Source organism: Podarcis gaigeae, assembly GCF_964106915.1.
Source record: "Podarcis gaigeae genome assembly, chromosome: 6".
Lineage (NCBI taxonomy): Eukaryota > Metazoa > Chordata > Lepidosauria > Squamata > Lacertidae > Podarcis > Podarcis gaigeae.
Genome location: NC_139682.1, coordinates 43,772,078 through 43,795,775, shown reverse-complemented (window position 1 = coordinate 43,795,775; position 23,698 = coordinate 43,772,078). Strand labels below are relative to the sequence as shown.

Below are 23,698 nucleotides of genomic sequence, written 5' to 3'. Positions count from 1 at the left end.
ATACAAGTAAAACACTGGTGTGTAGACAGGGATAAACTGCCCCCTACTTTTTTTAAGGCTGGCAACAGGCCTTTGATATGATTTTAGTCTCACTGTTGCTACTCTTTGAAAAGTTGGGTGTGTAAGCAGACACAAAAGTTTACTTTGAAGATCTGCCACATGTAAATTTTGAATTAGGGTTCTGGTACTTCCCTCACAGGAGTGCGCAAATCGGCTTCACTTTGCCCCTCCCTCTTCTTTAAAAACAAAAACAAAAACTTTGCGGAAAGTGGGTTTGTGGAATTGTGTGCGCGCATCTGTTTACTTTTGCTGCTAAAAAACAAAAAAACCCCAGCAACAACCACCAGAAACCTTAGCGCCAAGCAACTTATTATAGGTTGCCTGAACTCCAAATATCTCCTGCTTGAAGGAAACTGAGTAATGAAGGCTGAATGCAATTTCCTGTGGAAGAGGCTGGAGGCAGAGCTTACGGGGCGAGGGGGAGAGGCAGAAACTTGTCCATTTGCAACCAAACAGTGCAATAAAGGACAAGCTGCGGAGATAAAGGAGTGAAGCAAAGCCCCCCCCCCAATTTCTCATGAAGTGTGTGAAAGACTCTTAATAACGGGGCAGAGAGCCAAAAGTTGTGCTTTGACTCTGAGCCCAATTTAAAAGGGGCTGAGTTGCTGGCAGCGAGAGAGAAACTTGTATGGAGAAGACAGTAAGATGACCCTCGGCTTGTGGGAGCGCCGTTAAACGATTCACCCAAAGTAAGTCCTTTTCCAATTCCCCACCCTTCCCCTATAGATTTATTGGGTGGGGGGCCGTGTTGGAGAGGGGAAGGGAGGGAGAGGTGTTGCTGAATCCCTGCATGCAGCTGGCAAGGGGCGGAAAGATGTCCAGAGCAGGCATTTGGGGCTCGGATTTCCCCGCGAACGGGAATGGCCTTTGGGGCAGGTTGTGGGGCGAGAGGACCGAGGGCGCCTGGGTTGGCGCGGCGCGGTTTCTCCACCTAAAGGGCTGATTCATCTCCATGGGAGAGACAGCGCGCCTTGTGGGCCGGCGGTGGAGGGAGCGTCTTCAATGAGCTTCTCTCTGTGTGTGTCTTTCTCTGCGTGTGGCGTCTCTCGCAGGGCTCAGTCCGATGTCCCAGGTGAGAAGCGAGCCGTCCAGCCGCTCTGACTCGCTCCATGGAGACCCCCAGGTGGATCCGGCGCCCTTCCCATCCCCCAGCGCAGGTAAGCACAGAGAGCGCTTGTTCCCGAAACTTACAAACTGCCTCGACTTGTAGTTGGGAGTGGGGGGGGGGGACTTTTAAGCTCTCGTGGATTTTGTGTGTGCGCGCGCGCGCGTTTAGCTGCGGGCCTGATTCTAGAATGGTAAACTCCAGGGGGAGAAAAGAGACTTTTTCCCTCCCCCTCCCCGCCCCCTCCTCCCTTGTCGAAACTTTGCTAGTATGTATGAATATTGCAAAAAGCCTCCTGTGATCTGTGCCAGCTGGCCCCCAGTGTGTGTGTGTGTGTGTGTGTGTGTGCGCGCACACACATCCGAAGTCTGGCAAGGCAGATTCCACCCCCCGCCCCCCATTACGCTTTGATTTACGCCGCATCCACTAAGGCGCTGGCCCAGCATGTGTGTTTTGGAGACTTTTCCTTTTGTGTGCGCGCGCAACATACATGCAGCGTGCGTGCGTGTGACTTTTCCTCCTCGAAGGCTGCACACAGGGCTGGAGCTGCGCGAGTCTCCCAGCGCCTTGGCTCATTCTTGGGTTGGATGTGAGCGTTGATCTCTCTCCCCCTCCCCTGCAGAAGCGCAGGGCGTTCACGAGAGCGCGTTTGCTGGGGGCTTGCGTGCCAGAGGGTCTCCTCCTCCTCCTCCTCCCCCCCTCCTCATTCAGCACGAAACCCACCATTTCCTTTTTCTCTCCAAAGCCTCTTTCTCTCGTGCGCCATTCTCTTTTTTTCAGGACTGTAAACACTTCGCAGGCGTTGGGGGCTGGGGTGTGTAGGGACCCGAGCTTCTCACAAGAACTTTTGTCTTCCTTCAGGCATCGCGTGTTGCTGGGCCCGGGGCCAACTCCTTGTGGGATTTGGTCTCCTCCACCCCTCCCCTTTCCCCCACTTCGAGTCCTGATCATATTAAATTTAATAACATCCTCTAGACCGAGCTGCAGCCAGGAAAAGAGTTTTCTTCTTTGTTCCATCTAATCCTTTCAACAGATCTAGCTTCGGGCTCTGTAACTGGGGTGGGGGGAGTGGGCAGTGTACACTGAAGTTAGGAGTGTACATTCCAGTATCCCCTGCAGCAGCCTTGGCTGCAGACTGCATTTGAGGGATCTGGAGAGGATTCAGCGGAGATGCCCCCTTCCTGGCACTGCTGACCTGTTGAGCTGCAACTGATTCACACAATACTGGAAACTCGTTTATAAAAACTCAATTGGGGGAATGTGGGCTGTGGTTGGGCACATGGGTGAATTTTTGGCTGTGCAGTAACCAAATACAGTACCAATTTTCCCAAGATGGTGCTGTGGGTTAAACCACAGAGCCTAGGTCTTGCCGATCAGAAGGTCGGTGGTTCAAATCTCCGCGACGGGGTGAGCTCCCGTTGCTCGGTCCCTGCTCCTGCCAACCTAGCAATTCAAAAGCACAAAGTGCAAGTAGATAAATAGGTACCGCTCCGGCGAGAAGGTAAATGGCGTTTCCGTGCACTGCTCTGGTTCACCAGAAGCAGCTTAGTCATGCTGGCCACATGACCCAGAAGCTGTACACTGGCTCCCTCGGCCAATAAAGCGAGATGAGCGCCGCAACCCCAGAGTCGGTCATGACTAGCCCTAATGGTCAGGGGTCCCTTTACCTTTTTTACTGTCTTTTTATTGAACCTGATGGCTGACTGATGGTTAGGTCTCAAAATAATTCATGATTTTAAGGGCATAAGAATTCAGGAAACTGCCTATATGGTTCATCAAGCTCAGCATTGCCCACACTGGCAGCAGCTATCCAGGGTTTCAGATGGGGGACATTCCCAGTCCTACCTGGTGATCCCAGGGATCCCTGGGACCTTCTGCATACAAAGCAGATGCTCTACCACAAAGCTACAGCCCTCCCCTCAAAACTCTACCTTGAAGTGTTCGTAGCAGTTCATCTACACTCTTTGTTAATAGAGTACCATTGTTGCGCCTATGCTTTGCAGAGGACAAGAGGACAGGTCTCTATCCCAAGTTTACAATCTAAAACCAGATAGAGAAGATAAAATAGACAGAAGAGAGGCTGGGATTAACACAGAAAGAATATATGGTTACTTGCCTTGCGTGTGCTTTGATTTGGTTGTAACCCTGGTTAGGTAGGTCTGTATCATACGTGCCAATTTTGGCCCCCCAGTGTGTTTTTGGAGGGGGCCTGGCCCACTCAACATTCAGAGGGGGTCCAGCTCCATCCCCATGCACCTTGTGACGTTGTGATTGGGACATCAGGACATCACATTGGGCCCTCTCAATCATCTTGAGAAGATGGCACCTCTGGCCTGTATTATTGTCATGTTTGTGTCATTTATATGTTGACATTTTTTTTATCTTCCAAACATTTCATTCTTCACTGACTGGCCCAAGGTCACCCAGGGAGTGGGGATGTGAATCTGAGTCTCCCCGTTCCTAGTATGGAGTCTGAGGGAGTAGCTTGCCTAAGGCCCTTCTATTGAAGTCATGCTGGGTGGGGATCTGAGCTCCACCCAAACTTCATAGATAATAGTTTATGTTCTTCAAAAGTGAACCATGAAACCTTTGTAGTGACCTTTAAAAAAAGGTGTGGTAAATTCCCAGCTTGTATTGGGAAATCAGGATGTGGGGTGACATGACTGCATCAACCTACATGGATTTCTGCCTGTTTTCTTAGGAGGCCAATGCATGAGACCCCCACCCCCTTTGTCTGTGTTTGTCCCTGCCCCTTCCATGCTCATGACCAGCGGATTGTCGGACTCACTGTTTTTGCATCCCATGTCAAGTTTGCCGCGAACAGCAAGCACCTCAGGCATACAGTGTCCTACCCAGACTAGAGTCTCAAGTGGCTTCAACCCTCTGATCTGATCAGCATTGGGTGAAGATGTTCTTTTTTATTTCCCTTGGGTTTAAACATACTTTATGATGCTCTGAGATTCTGGAAAGTTTAAGAACTGTGAGAACTGGTAGTCCAGATGTACGTTTGTTATGCTGGTGCTACCTTTTGCTCCTGTTTTCATATTTTGTAATACAGTCATACCTTGGTTTTCGAGCAACTTAATTCACGAACAACTTGGAACTTGAACGCCGCAAACTCGGAAGTAGATGTTCCAGTTTGTGAACTTTGCCTCCTGCAAAGGATGCTCCTGCAGCCAATTGGAAGCCGCACCTTGGTTTCTGAACATTTCGGAAGTTGAATGAACTTCCAGAATGCATTCTGTTCAAAAACCAAGGTATGATTGTATAAATAAAGGTATTTCCAGCTGTGGATTTGAGGTTTCTTTGGTTTTTCCTCGTGAGCCAACACAGTTATATTTGTTTTTTAAATGTTAGGTTATTGTCTTTATTTTTTTATTCCCAATTCTTCCCTTTTTGCCATCCAGATAAACTTTTCGTTGTTGAGCAGCAGGCAAATACAGTAAACAAATAAATAAGCCATGGAAGGTTGGAGAAGAAGGTGTCCTCTCTTGAGCATGGTGATTGTGTGAATTGGCTGTGTATTCTACTAGGTTTTCCTTCCTCTTCTCCCTTCTGTCCCCAAAGAATTAGAACACATTGAAGAATGTTTTCATTTCACGTATATCTTCATGATGTTGTTACAGTTTAGGATTTCAGGAACTTCTTTGTACCTTCTGGTTTGGTCCTTTAAGCTAAAAGTGCAGCAAACCCCCATCCCTGAAACTGAGCAGGGATGGTGTGGCATATGAAAAGGTGTTCCACCCTCCCTCTGGGGAACAGGCAGTCATAGCTTAATGGTAGAGCATCAGCTTTGTATGCAGAAGTTCCTGGGTTCGACCCCCAGTATCTCCTGGTAGATCTCAAGGATGGACTCAAGGGCATCCTGATCAAATTTGCAGATGACACCAAACTGGGAGGGGTGGCTAACACCCCAGAGGACAGGATCACACTTCAAAATGACCTTGACAGATTAGAGAACTGGGCCAAAACAAACAAGATGAATTTTAACAGGGAGAAATGTAAAGTATTGCACTTGGGCAAAAAAAATGAGAGGCACAAATACAGGATGGGTGACACCTGGCTTGAGAGCAGTACATGTGAAAAGGATCTAGGAGTCTTGGTTTGTTGGTTGACCACAAACTTGACATGAGCCAACAGTGTGACGCGGCAGCTAAAAAAGCCAATGCAATTCTGGGCTGCATCAATAGGAGTATAGCATCTAGATCAAGGGAAGTAATAGTGCCACTGTATTCTGCTCTGGTCAGACCTCACCTGGAGTACTGTGTCCAGTTCTGGGCACCACAGTTCAAGAAGGACACTGACAAACTGGAACGTGTCCAGAGGAGGGCAACCAAAATGGTCAAAGGCCTGGAAACGATGCCTTATGAGGAACGGCTAATGGAGCTGGGCATGTTTAGCCTCGAGAAGAGGAGGTTAAGGGGTGATATGATAGCCATGTTCAAATATATAAAAGGATGTCACATAGAGGAGGGAGAAAGGTTGTTTTCTGCTGCTCCAGAGAAGCGGACACGGAGCAATGGATCCAAACTACAAGAAAGAAGATTCCACCTAAACATTAGGAAGAACTTCCTGACAGTAACAGCTGTTCAACAGTGGAATTTGCTGCCAAGGAGTGTGGTGGAGTCTCCTTCTTTGGAGGTCTTTAAGCAGAGGCTTGATAACCATATGTCAGGAGTGCTCTGATGGTGTTTCCTGCTTGGCAGGGGGTTGGATTCGATGGTCCTTGTGGTCTCTTTCAACTCTATGATTCTATGATCTGGGAATGCCCCTATCTGCAACCCAGAAGAAATGCTGTAGTTGGTGAGCTAGATTATCAAATGGTCTTACTTAGCATAAGGCCATGATGAGTGGCTTCTATGTTCCAGAGTGACTAGGGTAGGTTATGCTGGCACAGTGATCATTACCATCCACCTACAGTTCATACAGGTGAGCAGTGTAGACAAAAACGCTCTAGTATTCTTGTATGTCCTATCAGGATCAGGTGTACTGGAAGAGAGTACATGAGATCTCCAGGGAATCACTTCACAAAGCTGCCAAATGAATTTAATAACTAAGGAGTAGTTTTAAACCTATAACACACACACCCCAGTTAAGTACTTGCATGTTATCTTCTGCCCCCACTTTCAACACTGATTCAGGGATTATTCTATATCACAAACCATTCCTAACTAAAATGAGTGGCGGCAGGCAGGTTGGAGCAAATAAGTGTACGCATATCAAAATCCTGTGCAAGATTAACCCAAATCCTGTAACATAAAGAGCAGAATTCTGTAACTTTGTCTGAATTATGCAAATTGAGCACATTTGCATTTTTCATATCTCTATTAGTCTTTAGAAGGGGTAAAAAACCCCAAACCCCTATACAGGAAACTAAGACTTGGCCTCCGACTACTGGAAAATATTCAGCAACTCCTCTGGCTTCTGAGATTTCACCAGGTGTTACTTACATACTCTTAAGCATATATCTTCAGTCGCAAGAAATCTATGAGCAAGTTGCTTTAAAACACAAGAGCAAGCAGAATGGTTTGGGAAACAGAATTCCGGTCGGAGCACCAATTGTGGATAGCAATTCTGAAAAGATAATGACAGTCTCCTGAGTTCATGTATGTGTTAAATATATACACTAAGGACCAAATCTACTCTTACACTATTTTTTTAAGCAAGAAAAGTTGCTTTTGGGGGCTGGTAATTGGTACTGGAGAAGAGCTGGGGAAAAGGTGAAGCACCTATTTCTCTTCACCACCCCTGGCCCCCTGCACCAGCTTTCCTGTCTAAGGAGTTCTAAATGAGTGTTTTCCTCCATTTGAAACTCTGAGCTGCAAGCGGGGAGCTGACAAACAAGCAGGGGGTAAGCAGGAAGGTTTAACAAAAGCCTAAGCACCTCCCTACTCCAAAGTGGCTTTTGCTTCTTAAAAAGGACCATTCAGGTACAGTCACACATGCCTGTGCATAACATCTAGTTTGGCCATAATGCAATATTGCAGACACTTACCAGAAAGAGAACAAATCTTATTGAGCAAAATGAGTAGGTGTAGCCTTGGGGTGCAAGGCTGCATTACTACATAGGCTTACTCTCAAGCAAGTCTTAGAAGTAAGTCACTTTACATACAGTGGGACTTTCTGCAATTGCAGCCCTGGCCTAGCATTGTGTCTGAGTCTGTGGTACACCAGAAATCCTGAAAAGTCTAAAAGAAGACAAATAATAGTCATACTCTTAGCTATTCTGCATTTGTTACTGTAGATGAAGTGGGAGTCATGGATTGTATTGCAATAGATTCAGCCTGTCTCTTCCTTCGTAATTATTGTGTGGATGGACCTTCAACTTCTGCACTGCCTGATCCTTCCTTTATTCAAGTTATTAGCTTCAAGCACTTAGTCTTGAATATACAAGGCTCTCTATCAAGCCACTAGTAGGATGAGAGTGTGAGAAGCAGCAAAGGGAACTGAAAGTTGGAAAGCACTAAATTCTCCCAACAGCAGGGCTGGGGAACCTGTGGCTTGTTGAACTACAACTCCCATCAGTCCCAGGAAGCATGGCCAATGGTTAGGGATGATGGATGTTGTAGTACAACAACATCTGACGGGCCTGTGTTTCCTCAGTCCTGTCCTATGCTGTGCTTTTCTTCACTCTAACAAGTTTAGTACAGATAAACTTTGCCTTAATTTCCAACAACTCTGTTTAGGAAAACTCTGGAAACCAGTCAAAAGTGCTTCACTAAACAGTTCAGCTGCCCACTTCAAAGTAGCTGATCTGTTATTGAGCTTTTTAGTCCCTTTTTGTTGTGTTTTAAATGACTTTCAGAGAACTTATATGTATTATGTTTATGTACTATTATTGTAGAATCATAGAACGAGGAGAGGAAGGATTCTTTGGGTGAAGGCATGACTGTTTATTGTGACATGAGACTGCTTATATATATAGTGCAGAAGATGGAGCTGTAGTAACGTGTAGATGGCCCAACTGAAATGGGAACTCATTGCATTTTGCATTTTTAGGGGTATATCTGCTGTAAAAGAGACTAGAGGTGAATGACAGGTTACTCAACACCAAGGTAGAAAACTTCAGATAGTGTTGAACTCTCCACTTCCATCATTCCCAGTGAGTCTGGTGGTTCCCTAACTGCGAGAAGCGAAGTTACAGGGAACCAGGTAGAGGACCTTCTCAGTAGTGGTGCCTGCCCTATGGAAGGTCCTCCCATCAGATGTCAAGGAAATAAACAACTACCTGACTTTTAGAAGACATCTGAAGGCAGCCCTGTTTTGGGAAGTTATTAATGTCTCATGTTTTATTGTGCTTTTTATTCTGTTGGGAGCCGCCCAGAGTAGCTGGGGAAACCCAGCCGGATGGGCAGGGTATAAATAATAAATTATTATTATTAGGTATTATAAGAGTCAGAGTCTGATGATGTCTGGATGGCTGCTCCTATTCTATACATACTGTATATGCCTCCGTTGGATGGATGCCTGGTCCTAGCTGTTTGTTTGTTTATTGGAAATACCACTTTTCCTCCATAGGCTTGGATCCTCCTCACTAGGTTTTCTGTGATGGTTCCAGCCCTGGAGTGGAGTTCTGCTCATGGGATGCTCCTGCCAGTAGAAGTGGGACAGATTCCTGCAGACCTGCATGTGTATAGACATGGATGCAGGGCTGTCGATTACATGGAAAGCCTGTGTCTGCAACACTGTTATCTGTGTAGGCTCCTGTTTCAAATATTCTGCTGAGTGATACATGCTGACTGGGGCTGATGGAAGTTGGAGTCCAAAATGTCTAGAGGTCACCAGGTTGGGGAAGGCTGGTCCAAATTGTGATATGCACACATTTCCCCAGGAAACAATACAGCAGCCCACAAAAGTTTGTTTCATGGCTAGCTTCCTGCTCTTGCATCCCTCTCTTGGTGCCCAAACTAATGGCTCTGTGGCTTCCCACTTCTGCATTAGCAGGGGGGTGGGGCAGGGAGCACTAACTTCTTGTGGGCATAAACAGCAGCTTTCTGATCATTCCTGGCAAATTTGCCCTGAGGCATTATGCTGGTTTGAAAGCCATTCTGTCCAGATCCTAACTTAGCTGGACTGCCCATCCCCTTGGGTAGTCGGAAACAATGCATCTTTCACAAGAGTGCTCCACTGATACTTTGCTCAGAGTTCAGCTGGCCCAGCCAAGCAGAGTGCTGATGTGGCCTCCATTCAGTTCATTGTTCTGCCTAAAATGTGCAACCCTCTGCATATGGAGAATCCTTCCTTGATATATTAAATCCATAATTTCATGTGTCGGCTACTTGGCTCTGCCCAGCATTTAGTGGCAGGTGAAAACAGGAAAATGTAAGGCAAGTCGAGTGATTGTGCGGCAAAGGAGGAGCTGAGTTCATTCTTTCCCTCTGACCGAGATTGTTCTTGTCATCGTGGGATATGTTTTTCCTTGTCTTATTAAAGATGGAACCTTCCAGGCAGCATCTGGTTGAGCATGTTGTGCCAGGGCAAATGGACATTGTCTCTCTGAAGGAAAGGCTGAGTGCTGGAATGGGGATGTCAATAACTGCTGGCTGCTGATGGGGAGTGAGGGAGAGGGGAAAAGCAAAATCTCAGCATAAAAAAATTCTGATCACACATGTCTACAGTCAGAATACTGTCTGAGAGCAGGGAGAGGTCACACAACTTGGTGACAGAGCGTATGTTCTTCACGAAGAAGCTCCCAAAGTTTAGCCTTCGACCCCCAAAGAAACTGTAAAGCAGCTGGCAGCCATATTGTGTTTGATCAGCCTCCCCAACGTTGTGCTATTGAACTTCAACTTCCATCATTCCTGACCATAGTCCAATTCTGCTTTTCTAAATTGGCTACATTCTGCTGATGCAGTCACAGATGTAGTCAATAGTTGCATGCCACAGTGCATTCCTATGCAGGCTTACTTAGAAGTAAGTCCTCTGTTGCTTAAATGGGCCTTACTCCCAGGTAGGTGTATATGATTGCCCCTTGATGTGAGAGGTGTCATTAGACTAATCTGTTGTTTAACTTTCTCAATACAAATGTGACTCGTAATGCACGCAGAATTGAATTTATTTTGGGCCAGCATTTATTTAAATCTGTGAGAGCTTTGATTGAAGGTTGGCTTATTGAAGTTTGTGTTTCCAAGTCCCAGTAGGAGAAAATATGCTTTAATCAGAGTTAAACTAATCCATGTGAAAATCCTAGTGAAGATTAGGCTGCTGTAATGATATCCATGTATGTATCCATGTATGCTGGTCAAAATGAATTCTACATAGAAACCTGGAATTTCATTGACTTATTAATGTGGGGCAGCCTCCCCCCCCCACTTTTTTTTGGCAACTGCAGATTTAAACCTCCTCAAATAAAGCCACTCATACCCGTAAACTGTACAAAATTGTATCAAAAGACAAACCATTTTAAAAAATCACATATTGGCCTTGACATTTTTATTTTGCCCGAAAACTAAGTAGGGTTCTCTCCCCACCTTAATCTTGCATTGTTTCATCGCTTCTCCATATATTTTAAGTGGGTTATAAGACAAAATACATAAAGCACTGAATAATCATAATTTTAAAACTTAACTGAAGCCTTTGTGCCAGAAAGCATCTATTCTGACCCACCCCCTTTTGCCTAATTGAGTCATTCCTAAAAAGGATATCTAGCTCAGAAAAATTCCAGCTTGCAGGAAAAAGAAGTTATCAATAATTTCATTGGTAAGAGTATCCGCTAAACTTCATCATAAGTGGGTGCATTTAATGAGATTCTAGGGAAACAGTGATTATATGAAATGCTTTTCAAACTATTTTTATTCTAATAGCTTTTTTACTTTATTTACAGCATAATCCTATATATGTCTACCCAGAAGTATATCCCATTGAGTTCAACTGGGTTTACTCCTGTGTAAATGGGTATGGGATTGCAGCCTTAAACTTTTTATTTTTGTCACGAGATCTTGCCATATATTTAACTATAATACAAGGTGTCTGAAAAGTCTTTTTTAACCATTGTACTGATTGAGGACCTTCCATCGGTATTCTGTTTCTATTCATTGTATACTTTTATTTCTTGTTGTTATTACTTAATTGGTCACCATTTCTTGATGTTCTGTTTGCCTCAAGTCTTCTGTAAACCCAAGCAAAAGCCAAATTGGAGACCTAGGTAATGATTATAAAGATTTATTTCTAATACTTTATGTTCCTTTGTCCTAAATAATCTCCCCCCACTCGACAGCATATGCATGTCATTGGCAGTGCATCTTGAATACGGCCAGTGTGCTGTCTGGCGTTCCCATATTGAACTTGCTTATCTTAACAAGGGGTAAGATGCCATTTCTTATGCTGTTTTTATTAGCTTATCTCATTAGCAAAGGAGATGTTTCACTTTTCAGGAGTTTTCTCCCCCTATGTATTGCTCCATTTAAGTTTTAACCTTTGAATTTTTTAACAGTCACCTCTTTGTGTAACAAACTATGCACTATTGAGAAAAGTCAATAAAAAAACTTTTCAGAGTTCCTCTGCAGCCATCTTCACATAAATGCTACAGTGCCTTTTGTGGAAACAATGAAATAAATAACAAAGATCTGTTGTTACTTTCCATACAATCACAGATATTACCATCTCGAATTCTCCCTCCTTTTAAAAAGATGCATTCCATAATATTGTTACAATGACACAGTTCCCGTACAGTGGTACCTTGGATTACATACGCTTCAGGTTACAGACTCCGCTAACCCAGAAATAGTACCTTGGGTTAAGAACTTTGCTTCAGGATGAGAAGAGAAATCGTGTGGCGGCAGCAGGAGGCCCCACTAGCTAAAGTGGTACCTCAGGTTAAGAACAGTTTCAGGTTAAGAATAGACCTCCAGAACGAATTAAGTTCTTAACCCGAGGTACCACTGTAATTACAAACTCTCTATTAGTATCCTTACTCTTCACTGAAAAAGACTGGTATTGTAGGTAATGTATCGAAAATCAATTTATATTTTGACTGTTTCCCAGTTTGATAATAATATTTTCACCAATATAGATATGTTGTGTCCAGCTTTTCCATTCATACCTTTGACATGACAGTTAATGGCACATACTTATCATCAGCAGGGGCAGATCTACTATGAAACTCATGAAGCTTAAGCTTCAGGGCCCCTAATCCCAGAGGAGCCCCAGAAGTGACTTTAGTTCATATTGCTTAAAAAAATATATGGGTCTAGTAGATCCCGTTTGAGCCATGCAACCGCCCCCATACCAGAATTTTCTTTCATGAGTTGCCATCCCTATTCTTCAGCTTTCATTACAACTTGTGACATATCTGCATATGTTTAAAATAATAATAAACTGAAAGAGTCAGAGGAGAAACAATAAGCAGCTTTTTGCCCTTTTCAAGGGTTCCAATTTTAAAGCAAAACAAATAAATTCCCCTTCTGGGATTTGTTCTTTGCTGCTTAAGCGTTGCATTCTTGCACTAATTTCTAATTGGATTTCCTTTGAAATTGCCTGACTAGATTCTATTAGTTGCAGAAACCAAAGAGCATCCCATTGGGGTATTGTTGAGTTTCATATTCTTATATTCTCATTCTTTCCCAGAACTTTAAAACCACATGCATGCTAGGTTCCAGGCTGTGCTCTTTCCACCCAAAGGCTCCCTGGCTTGATCTGTGTTGATAGGCCTGAACCAAAGATGGGTTATTAAGTGCTGCAAAAGGGACGGTTGCTTGTTCTGACCTTGCTTATTTTGTGTTTGTTTTCCTCTGCCATGATTCCTCACAGCCCAGATTAAATGAAAGCAGACGAGTAAACCAGTTTAAGATGGAGTCTGTGAAAATTGTCATGAGCAGGTTCTGAAGGAACTTGTCAATTATAATACCACCACCACCACTACTACTACTACTACTACTACTACTACTACTACTACAGTATTTGCATGGTGCCTTCCTGCGTTCAAAGTACTACACTTGTATTTTCTGGTTGCCTGGAAGAGACTTATTACGAGGTAACGTAATTGCCACCTTCAAATATTGGAAGGGTGGGCTGCCTCATAGATGATGCAGCACGTTTGTTTTCTGTGGCTCCAGAGGGGGGAGCCTGAACCACCAGAGGGTTCAAATTGCAAGAAAGGGATTTCAAGTAAATTCTAGGAAGAATTTCCTGAAAGTACAAACTATTGGTACTGTCTGGAAAAGTGGCACACTCTTCTTCACTGGAGGCTTCTAACCAGAAGCTGGAAGGCCATCTATCAGTTGCAGTCTTCTTGTGCTATGATGCTATAATTCTTACAAGAATATAGAATAAGTGTTAGAATATAGGTTAAGTGACTCAGTGAAATGAATGAATGAAGGTAACGCAGTATTATTGCAAGGGGGGGGGGGCTGACCAAGAGTGGCTTGCTCAAAGCCACCTACTGAGTTCATGGCTTCCTATAGTTCAGTTTCCTAGCCATTGCTACACTATGGGCAGATGCGGCTTGTCAACCATCTAGGAGAAGGAAAACTCTGATCTGAAACCACCACTGCCTTGCAGGATATCTTTGGGCAAAGAAAGGGCTAAGGAGTAAACCCTACACAGGTGGAGTCCCTAAGACAGTTGGATGGTGCCTCCTTCTGGCAACTCTTGCAGCCAAGCTTGTGCCAAATGTATTGCTCTGTTTTCCTTTGGACTACATCAGTGAGGCTGTCTCTCAAGACAGACGGATGCCAACTGCACTATGCCAGCTCTCTATTTGTTGCATTGTTTTAGGCTTTCCTAATTTAAAAGACTTAATGTTCAGCACGCTGAGGTCAGGATTTCAATACATTTTTAATACTATGTCTCCAAGAAATACGGTACTAGGGTAAGAGGATGTACTATATGTTACTTACCACTTGGAAATTTCACTATTTCTGAGCCTCTGGTATGGCATCTGCAAACTCATAATAATATACTTTCCATTCTAACAACTTGTGGCTTTCTAGTCTCCCATGTTCTGTGTGGATGCTGGTGGGGTGAAGAGGAAAATCATGTACAATACGGTATGGATTTTTACAATACTCTCCACAATGGAACACTGGTGGGGATGGTTATGCTTTCCCTTCTCAGGGATGTGGAACAGAGGTGTGGAACCTGTAGCCCTACAGTAATTGTTGGGCTCAACTCCCAGCAAGCACGGCCAATGATAAGGAGTGATGAGAGTTGCAGGCGTAGACCAACAACATGTATGTGGGGGGCCACAAGTTCCCCATCCCTGCTGTAATATAAGCAATAATAAAACAAGACATCTGATTTCTGATTTCCTTCATCTGTGTTGAAATGTCCAGCTACTCCAGATTATCATTATTATTTTTAAAAAAATATTCTTGTTACTTTCTGGGTGTGACACAAGAAGCCTCCAAAACAAAGATCCTGAATCTAGTTATAAAACAATGAGTGCTCAAGGGTGGTCCGAACAATAATGGTTAGCAAACAGATTATCGCTTAGCTGAATTCAGTGGCACTGGCTTTACTTGTAAGGGTCGGAGGCCATTGATGTAAATAGGAACTGCATCTTTTTTTTATTTCAGAAATTTTTCAAAATGTATTCCGTTACATTTTTTTAGTTGGACAAAAGTGGATGCAGATCCAGACATGCTCTGATTTTGGACATTTCTGACTTTCATTAACACTGGGGTAGCCAACGTGGTGCCCTCCAGATCTTATGGGCTATAGCTCTCAATAGCTGCAGCCAGCATGGCCTATGTCAGTGATGATGGGGGTTGTAGCCCAAAACATCTGAAAGGCACCATGTTTGAAGGCAGCATATTTGATTTTTTCTTTAATGGGTTAGAAAATGACTCTAGGGTGGACAAGAGCGTGCTGGCTTCAAGGCATAACTGTTCTACAGTGCTGGAAGATGCGGGAGATTAGAGAAGCTTAAAAGTCTGGTCAAGGTTCATTCATGCAAAGAAGGGAGGGGTAAAGAATTAGCTAGCTGACCTCTGGCCAGTTCTTAGTAAATTGTCTTTAGATTAGATGACTTTTGTTGGTTTCCATTCCCCTCAAGGTCTGCTTGGTGCACCAGGGACATGTCTTTCCCAACAACAGTGTGTGTTAAGAATTTTTATTGCTCTTTCAGAGAAGATCAACTGACCACATCAGCCAACCTTGTAAATTCCAACTATGACGGGTTGTACAAGGAGGCTCAAGATTAAAGGGCATGTGACGTCAGCAGGAGCTGTGGGGTGCAGAACTTTATAGAAGGCTCTAGACCAGGAGTCAGCAACTTTTTTCAGCCATGGGCTGGTCCACTGTCCCTCAGACCATGTGGTGGGCCTAACTATATTGGGGGGGGGGGAATGAACAAATTGCTATGCCCCACAAATAACCCAGAGATGCATTTTAAATAAAAGCACACATTCTACTCATGTAAAAGCATGCTGATTCCTGGACCGTCCGTGGGCCGAATTGAGAAGGCGATTGGGCCACATCCGGGACCCGGGCCTTAGGTTGCCTCTAGACTATTACGTGAACCTTCAGTAAAACACAAAGAGATGCATGCATGCATGGACTTAAATGATTCTACCTGGGTTCATTTTGGGTTGGCCTAGATCTTTTAAGACTGTGCTGTTTATAAAGCCATCACCCAAGGGCCAGGAGACTTGCTGGGGTGCCTGGTTGGCAAACCTGCATGAACTGCAACAAAAGCTTTGACATTGCCACATGTGGTGTTTCTTTGTGGCTAGGGAGTGGTAGATAGGCATTCCTCTTCTCCATGCTAGTAAGATCTGACTTTAACTGGCCTCAGGATGGGACTCTGAAGGGGTGGACAGGGAGCCTGATGGGCTCAGAACCAGTGGCCTCTCCTTTCTCTCTAGTCATGTGAGGTCTCTGGACGGCTAGGGTGTGGCCCTCTTAGCAGTGGGATGGGTGCTGCCTCTAGGGAATATGAGGAAGTCAGTGGGTGGGAATGATTTGCAGGAGAGGATATTATGAGTCCTGCTAGTTACTACAGACAGGATTGGCCTAGAGAGTCCTAAGTGCTAGACAGAGAATCATGGAGGACTGCATTTGGCCCTAGAGCCGAGGTACAGATAATTAATATAAATCTGAGTGGTGTTGTGCTTTTTTTCTTCATTGTCAAGAATGGATCTATTTCACCCAGGACTCAAGACCCTCTGAATTAATATGGTTTTAGATCTGGGTTGGGTCTCCTCAGATGTCAGTGCAGACACCATGCCTACAGGCCTTGAACCCTAATTCAGATTTCACAGTCTCAACTAGTATCTCCTGCTTATCTGCTCTGCTTCTGGCGAGTAATGCAAAGTGGCAGTGGGGGGTCTGGGGAAAGCTGAATTCATGCCCTGAAGGCCACCATGTGATCTTAGGGCTTTAAGTACACTAATGTGATTTTTTTAAAAAAAACTAATTGAATTTGGTAAAAATTGGCCCATGTTTGACTGAAAGTAATTGATTGAAAGAATCGATGGTGTCTCTGGAACCCATCATTTGTGATGGCTTGCTTAGCAACAGAAGGAATATCGGGTGTGGGAATGCAATGCTGCTATTTAACAGTTACCTCTCATCAGCTACTCACTCTTAGTTGGGAATGGGGAGAAAATTGATTTCAGCTTTCATTTAAGGATCTCTCTCTCTCTAATTCACACTTCCTGAAACATCTGAGAGCAGAAACACAGCCATCCTTCAGAAGTCACACTGCAATGCAGTTTTCTAGCCAAGTAATGGGTATAAAAATGCATATACAGTACTGGGGTAATGTGTGCATTAAAATGCATATACAGTGGTACCTTGGGTTAAGTACTTAATTCGTTCTGGAGGTCCGTTCTTAACCTGAAACTGTTCTTAACCTGAAGCACCACTTAAGCTAATGGGGCCTCCCGTTGCCGCCGCGCCTCCGGAGCACGATTTCTGTCCTCATCCTGAAGCAAAGTTCTTAACCCGAGGTAATATTTCTGGTTTAGCAGAGTCTGTAACTTGAAGCGTATGTAACCTGAAGCGTATGTAACCCAAGGTACCACTGTAGTAGTGCAAGTAACATTGCAAAAAATGCATCATATTGGAGGAAATTGCTTTGCAAAAATGTGTAAATTAGGGGAAATTGCATACAAACATGTGTATGTAAGGAGAAATTCACTCTATAATACTGATGGACTTTCATGAGGACTTAAAGAAAAAAATCACAAACTGATGTGGGGATGTGGGAAATTGAACTTAAGGTTAGAAAAGCAAGAAACAGAAATTGACAAACTCGTCCATCCCTGCTCTCAGTACATGAGCATTTTAGAAGTTCCAAGTTCTCAAGACAGCAGGGTGCAAAAAATGTGCTTCTGAAACATTCTGCAGCTCCCATCTATAGCTGAGGAAGATTCAAAAGCTTCCTTCTAGAATCATAAGCACTAGCTGGCGCTAGTTTATCTGTTTCTCATTTCTGTGGGACCAGCATGCCCTGCTTAAGCTCTCATAGTATAGTGTCGCACATTTTCCATTACACCTCTTATTTATGCAAACATGTACTGTGTTTCAAACCTAGCCATGCTTAGCAGTAACTGTGTGGCGGGGGGGGGGGGGGAGGAAGTGAAATGACAGCATCACAACTCCGCTAGTCTTTTTACCAGCGACTAATTGGTAGTTGTTCTGGAGAAAAAATGCTGTTATTGCCAGAGTATACAATTTTCTTCAGAAGTGCTGGATGTTGGTACATGTTTGGCATAGGTGAAGGCTGAACTGGACTTTACATATCAAACAGGTTTGATTCTGCTGAGCACTATAAAGTTTGAAAGTGAAAAAATTCTTTATAAAAACATGTGCTGGACACATGCACAGAAACTACAGCCAATCACTTCTTTCTTGCCGGTATGCATCCTGTATTCAGCTGTGTTTACTTGCACCAGGAGTAAGAGACCTTTGGCCCTCCAGGTGTTGCCAAACCATAATTCTCATCAGCCCCAGCAAGTATGGCCAGTAGTCAGGAGTGATGGGAGTTGCACTTCAGCGACATCTGGAGAGCCAAATGTTCCCCTAACCTGACTTACACACATATACCCTATATCAGGCATAGGCAAATTTGGCCCTCCAGATGTTTTGAGACTACACTTCCCATCATCCCTGGCCACTGGTCCTGTTAACTAGAGATGATGGGAGTTTTAGTCCCAAAACATCTGGAGGGCCAAGTTGGCCTATGCCTGCCCAATATGGTGACATAAGGCTTACCCACACCTCCATTTGCCCCAACTCTCTCTCACACACACCCTAGAAAATCCATGGCTCAGTGCCCTTGGGTTTCCTGCGGATTGCTGTTTGTTCCGATTCAGCAGTAAAGAGTGTGTTTTCCAGGGGGAAGCTGCGTGACAAATGCAAAACCACTTGGATCCATGCCCAGAAAGCACAGAAACCCTGTGGGACAAGCAGAAATGCGGAGAAGCCCATAGTGTGTTTGCACAGGAACTGCCAGGCAGATCAAGTGCTAATTGGTTTCACGCCTCAAGTCTGTCTGTTAAGACACAAAAGTTCAGGCTGCCCTACCATCAATCCAGCTTGTTTCACAAGCCATCCTGCTTGTTTACCCAGTTTGACAGCTTTAAATTTTAATTCCTAAGCCTTTGTACAAAACCTTCTTGAGAAAGGTTGCATGCAATGGATTGCTACCTTGGTGGACTGTAACTTGCATTGTGCCTTGGTTTTGTGACTGCTAGCCTCATGGAACTGGAATAAACCTTCTCTTCAAAACTTTGTCACTGGGAAGCCTGTCTCCCGTAATCTTGTAAGGATGTCTGCCTGTTGCTGATATGACCCTGTTTTCAAGTTAACTGTTCCCTTTGTACATAGCAGTACAACTACCCTATAAACCTCTGGCCTAGGACCTAAAACAGAAGACATCCAAACAATACAGGGACAGTAGGTCTATAACTACCTGAGGCAGTGGTCTCACTGTAACCAGCAATGTTACAAGGGAGTTTTGAGGCTAGATCTGTACACGGTAGCAAAAGATCAGACTTCCACTACGCATCAACAATTTTACATGGCAAGAACCACAAAATAGGGCAGTTAGCAATTTATTGCATGGAGCTCAATCACATCATGATGACTCAGATTAGGAGGTGTTGCAATCTTGAGTTTGTCTGACATGTATTTTCATACAAGGCATGGTTATGCTTCATTTGTTCCTCAATATTGTCTGGTATGCTGAGAAACAAACTGAATAAAGCGCTGAGGCTGTCAGTAAAGCAGGCCTGGGTCTTGTATGGATGGAAAGCTTACACTGTATTTGAACTTTGGTACACAAGGTGTGCCTGTGGTCCAGAGATGGGTTGGTGTCCTGAACTTGAGAACAGCTATGATGTTAGCTCAAACCATTCAAAACAGACCTGAAGAGTGATGGAGTGGGGAATAGTGGTAAGTGAAGGTAGATTTCATTGCTCCCTGCAGGTCAAAATGACTTCTGCATTTCTTCATCTTGCTCTCTGCTTATAACAGACATTAAAAGTGTGGTGGGAGGGATGAATGTGCAAGTATTAATGCAGAGAGTTGAGCTTGGTGACAGGCAGTCTCCTTCCAGCTCTGCTTTCTGCCTTGATTATGTTGATGATCCACATCATGCCTCAGTTTTCTGGAATATCAACCTCCTAATTATGGGGATTGGCCAAATGTATTCCATAATTGCCTGGCACAAGAACAGAGAAGTTGGTGTGGACTGGAGAACTGAACATCCTGAGAACCTGAACACACACACTCTCACTCTCAAGACAGCTTTAAAGCTGTGAAGAGAAGTTTGAAAGTGTTGTCAGTAATGCCTGGTAAATATAAGAAGTCTAGGGGGAGCCGAGCAAGATTTCCAGTGCTTAGGTCATGCATTATTCTTTGATGCTCCACAAGCAAATGCAGAATAATATACAAAAAAATTGCCTAATTGCTCATGCAGGTTGCAGAATTTGATCATAACCGGAACAGCATTGGGTGCATATATCCACCCTGGTTTATATATAAACTGTATTGAAAGCGTACTGGTGTTGGAAAAGTGTACTAACAAATTCATATATAGCCAACTGCTGAGTCATCCTAGCAGAAAGTGGTAGAGCTGGTGCATGATGTTGGCACCTTTTCCTGCATCTATGCATTGCAATGGGCTCGAGCTTTTGCTTAACATGCTGTTTACGTTCTTTGCTACATCCACACCTTGACTGTTGTCAACAAAGGTTGAATCCCAGACTGTTTCAATTTGGCATGCAAAGTCAGTATTAACTGGTGTTAAGGCTGACACACAAGTCAGGTAATGCGTACACACCCTTAGATCTCATCTGGGGTTAGGCCTAGGCATTGAGCTCTTGGAAACTTCTATAGATGAGCATTTTGGCATACATATTTCATGGAAAAGCTAATGCAGCATGATCTTGCATAGTCACTGCCTTGGATGATACCATTTTAATAAAACCTGTGCTAAGCGATGAGTTTGATGTGCGACAAAAGAGTTGGATGTGTTCAAATTATAATTCTCATTAATAATGATGTCCACTAGCTCCCATATATCTAATCTTCAATTAACTTCTCAAAAGATCTCTTAACGGGTTAGAGAAGCACAATTTCCCCTTGAAGAACCTGTGCTGGTTTGACCCGAGAAGGTTATACAATTACTGTACCAGCATGTCCTTAATTAGACTCTCCATAATTTTCCTTGGCATGACGATCTGTGTGAAAGGTCTGCAGTTTCCGAAACCTCTTGAAGGTGATCTGTACCATATTTATCTTTCTCCCAGCCTTCAAGCTCATCTCTGCATTTGCACAGAAATCAAATGAATGGTGGGAATGTACCACATCTCCATTTTTTCGATGCACTATTTGTGTCCTTAAAAATAAGTAACTTTGAATAAGGACTACTGCTTTCAGCAAAATTTAAAATAAAAGCATTTTAAGGTTGCACTGCAAAGACCTCTTTCAAATATAGTAAATTAAGATAGGATGCTGTGCAATGTGGGGTCTACAGAAGCTTTTTGCTAATGTAAGAGGAGAGATTATTTTTCTGGTTCTGTCTTCCTGCCGCAATTCCCTGCACTTATAAAAAACTCATTCTAGTTTATGGGGGGTGCTCTCCCCAAAAGCATGGAAAATAGCACAGGGGAATGCAGCAGGAAAGAAAAACTGATTAACAAAAAACCCCTTCTCCATTAGATCATTAGGCATTAGCAGATGCCTCCATTAGATCAGAAATCCAACACCAGGTTTCACCCATAGGGAACTTGGCAAATGGCATGTCTTTCACGGTCTGTCTTTCAGTATGCCAGTACAACCCTACGTTTTGGACTCCTCATCCACCACTTCCCTTTCTCCAAATAGCTTTGAATCTGAAATGCTCTAGTGCTTTCATTTCAGACTGAATGTAAATAAGCTGTTTGGAGAACAAACTCATAAACTAGAATGGTAAGTATTGCTTTTGTTAAATTTCTATACCGCCCTTCATCCAAGGATCACAGGGCGGTTTACAATATAAAGACACAAAAATACATAACATATGAACAAAGACAATAACCTGTTGCTTGTGTGACTATGCTGTGGTGTGTTGATTTAACTAGCAAGTGTGTGAGAAGCAAATTTTGTGCAAATAAGCAGCCCATTTGGAAGTACCTCATTCCCCATGTAGACAAAAACCTGATGCAACACATCTTGCTCAGGCCAGTATGTATCAAGGCTTCTTTTCATGGATTTAGCAGTCAGGGGGAGAAACATTTACTTTGTTGCTTGTGTCGCTGTGGCCAACTGGCAGAAGAAGAAAGTATACAGTATCTCACTGCCCCATTTGTGGCAAAATAAACTATTGCACCAGACTTCACAATCGTTGACATCATAGAATCATAGAGTTGGAAGAGACCACAAGGGCCATCGAGTCCAACCCCCTGCCAAGCAGGAAACACCATCAGAGCACTCCTGACATATGGTTGTCAAGCCTCTGCTTAAAGACCTCCAAAGACATATATGCATTCTCCTAACACAGTGCTGAGTGGAGCCTTCTGTCACTTGAAAATAATAGGACATTGGCATGTGTAAATTTCATGCAGGATTGCAGCTATCGACCTCGTGAAACCACAGTTTTGACCTCCCTATTATAAGGCTCAAGTGTCTGCCCACAAGCATTATAGCTTTGAAGACAATTCACAGAACTCAGCTGCCACCAAAACACATCCTCCCATTTGTGGGTTTCTGTCTGCAACCAAAGTTATTTATATGTGCCTTTCTCTGAGAGAATGATGCAAAATCTCAATGAACTGGGGGAAGGTTCATTGGCAGCATATCCAAAAGGTCCCTGCTTACAAACGCAAATGATTGACTGCTTTCTTTTCTTTGCTATGCAGCCCTTTCCCTCCTACACATTCAAAAGTGTGAATGCAGAAATTGTGCTAAGTTTTAGAATTGCTAACACTCAGTGCTTCTACTACAGCATTGCCTTGAGGTGTCCACTGCATTTGAGGTCCACATTACACAAACGACTCATTTTGCAATGCATCCTGAGGTGGCATGCCTAAGGACATTTACCAGAGAAGAAGTTTAATTGAACTCACTGGGATTTGTTTCTGAATAAACATGCTTAGGATTACAATGTGCATCTGGCACAGAAATTTGGAAATGGGCACATATAAAATCATATTGCCAGCAAAGTATTGAATAACTGTATTCTGCTCTGGTCAGACCTCACCTGGAGTACTGTGTCCAGTTCTGGGCACCACAGTTCAAGAAGGACACTGACAAACTGGAACGTGTCCAGAGGAGGGCAACCAAAATGGTCAAAGGCCTGGAAACGATGCCTTATGAGGAATGGCTAAGGGAGCTGGTCATGTTTAGCCTGGAGAAGAGGAGGTTAAGGGGTGATATGATAGCCGTGTTCAAATATATAAAAGGATGTCACATAGAGGAGGGAGAAAGGTTGTTTTCTGCTGCTCCAGAGAAGCGGACATGGAGCAATGGATCCAAACTACAAGAAAGAAGATTCCACCTAAACATTAGGAAGAACTTCCTGACAGTAAGAGCTGTTCGACAGTGGAATTTGCTGCCAAGGAGTGTGGTGGAGTCTCCTTCTTTGGAGGTCTTCGAGCAGAGGCTTGACAACCATATGTCAGGAGTGCTCTGATGGTGTTTCCTGCTTGGCAGGGGGTTGGACTCGATGGGCCTTGTGGTCTCTTCCAACTCTATGATTCTATGATTCTATGAACATTGAAGTATCAAAGCTTCTTTGATGTGGCTGAGCTTGTACTCAGAGGCTATGTGTTTCTCTCTCTCTCTCTCTCTCTCTCTCTCTCTCTCTCTCTCTCACACACACACACACACACACACATTAGAGTTGGATTGGTTGAGGTGCATCTTGGCTTTTATTCTTTAAATGAGTTTCTAGACCTCATGGCTAAAAAGTAGACCTGAATGTAAGTAGACCACACCTGGTTCATCCTGGAATTCTAAGTAAACCAAACCCTATTTAATGCAGTGGAAATAATCCCTGAGTAGAAATGGATAGGATTGAAATATAAAATCTCAGGATCCAGAAAGGGGCTTGTTATGATTTTATGTGGAAACGAGGTCTAATACTTTGCATAGTAAGAGTAAGAG

General features: G+C 43.8%; 1 protein-coding gene across 1 annotated transcript in view; it reads left to right on the top strand.

Moving 5' to 3' along the window:
- Positions 1 to 240: 240 nt before the first annotated feature.
- MDFI (MyoD family inhibitor) overlaps positions 241 to 23,698 on the top strand; it is a 49,683-nt gene continuing 26,225 nt past the window's right edge. The window contains exons 1-2 of the mRNA XM_083745099.1: positions 241 to 749; positions 1,113 to 1,217. Of these exons, the coding sequence (XP_083601225.1) occupies positions 1,124 to 1,217 (94 nt within the window). The 5' untranslated portion in view covers positions 241 to 749; positions 1,113 to 1,123. The remainder of the gene's footprint in view (positions 750 to 1,112; positions 1,218 to 23,698) is intronic.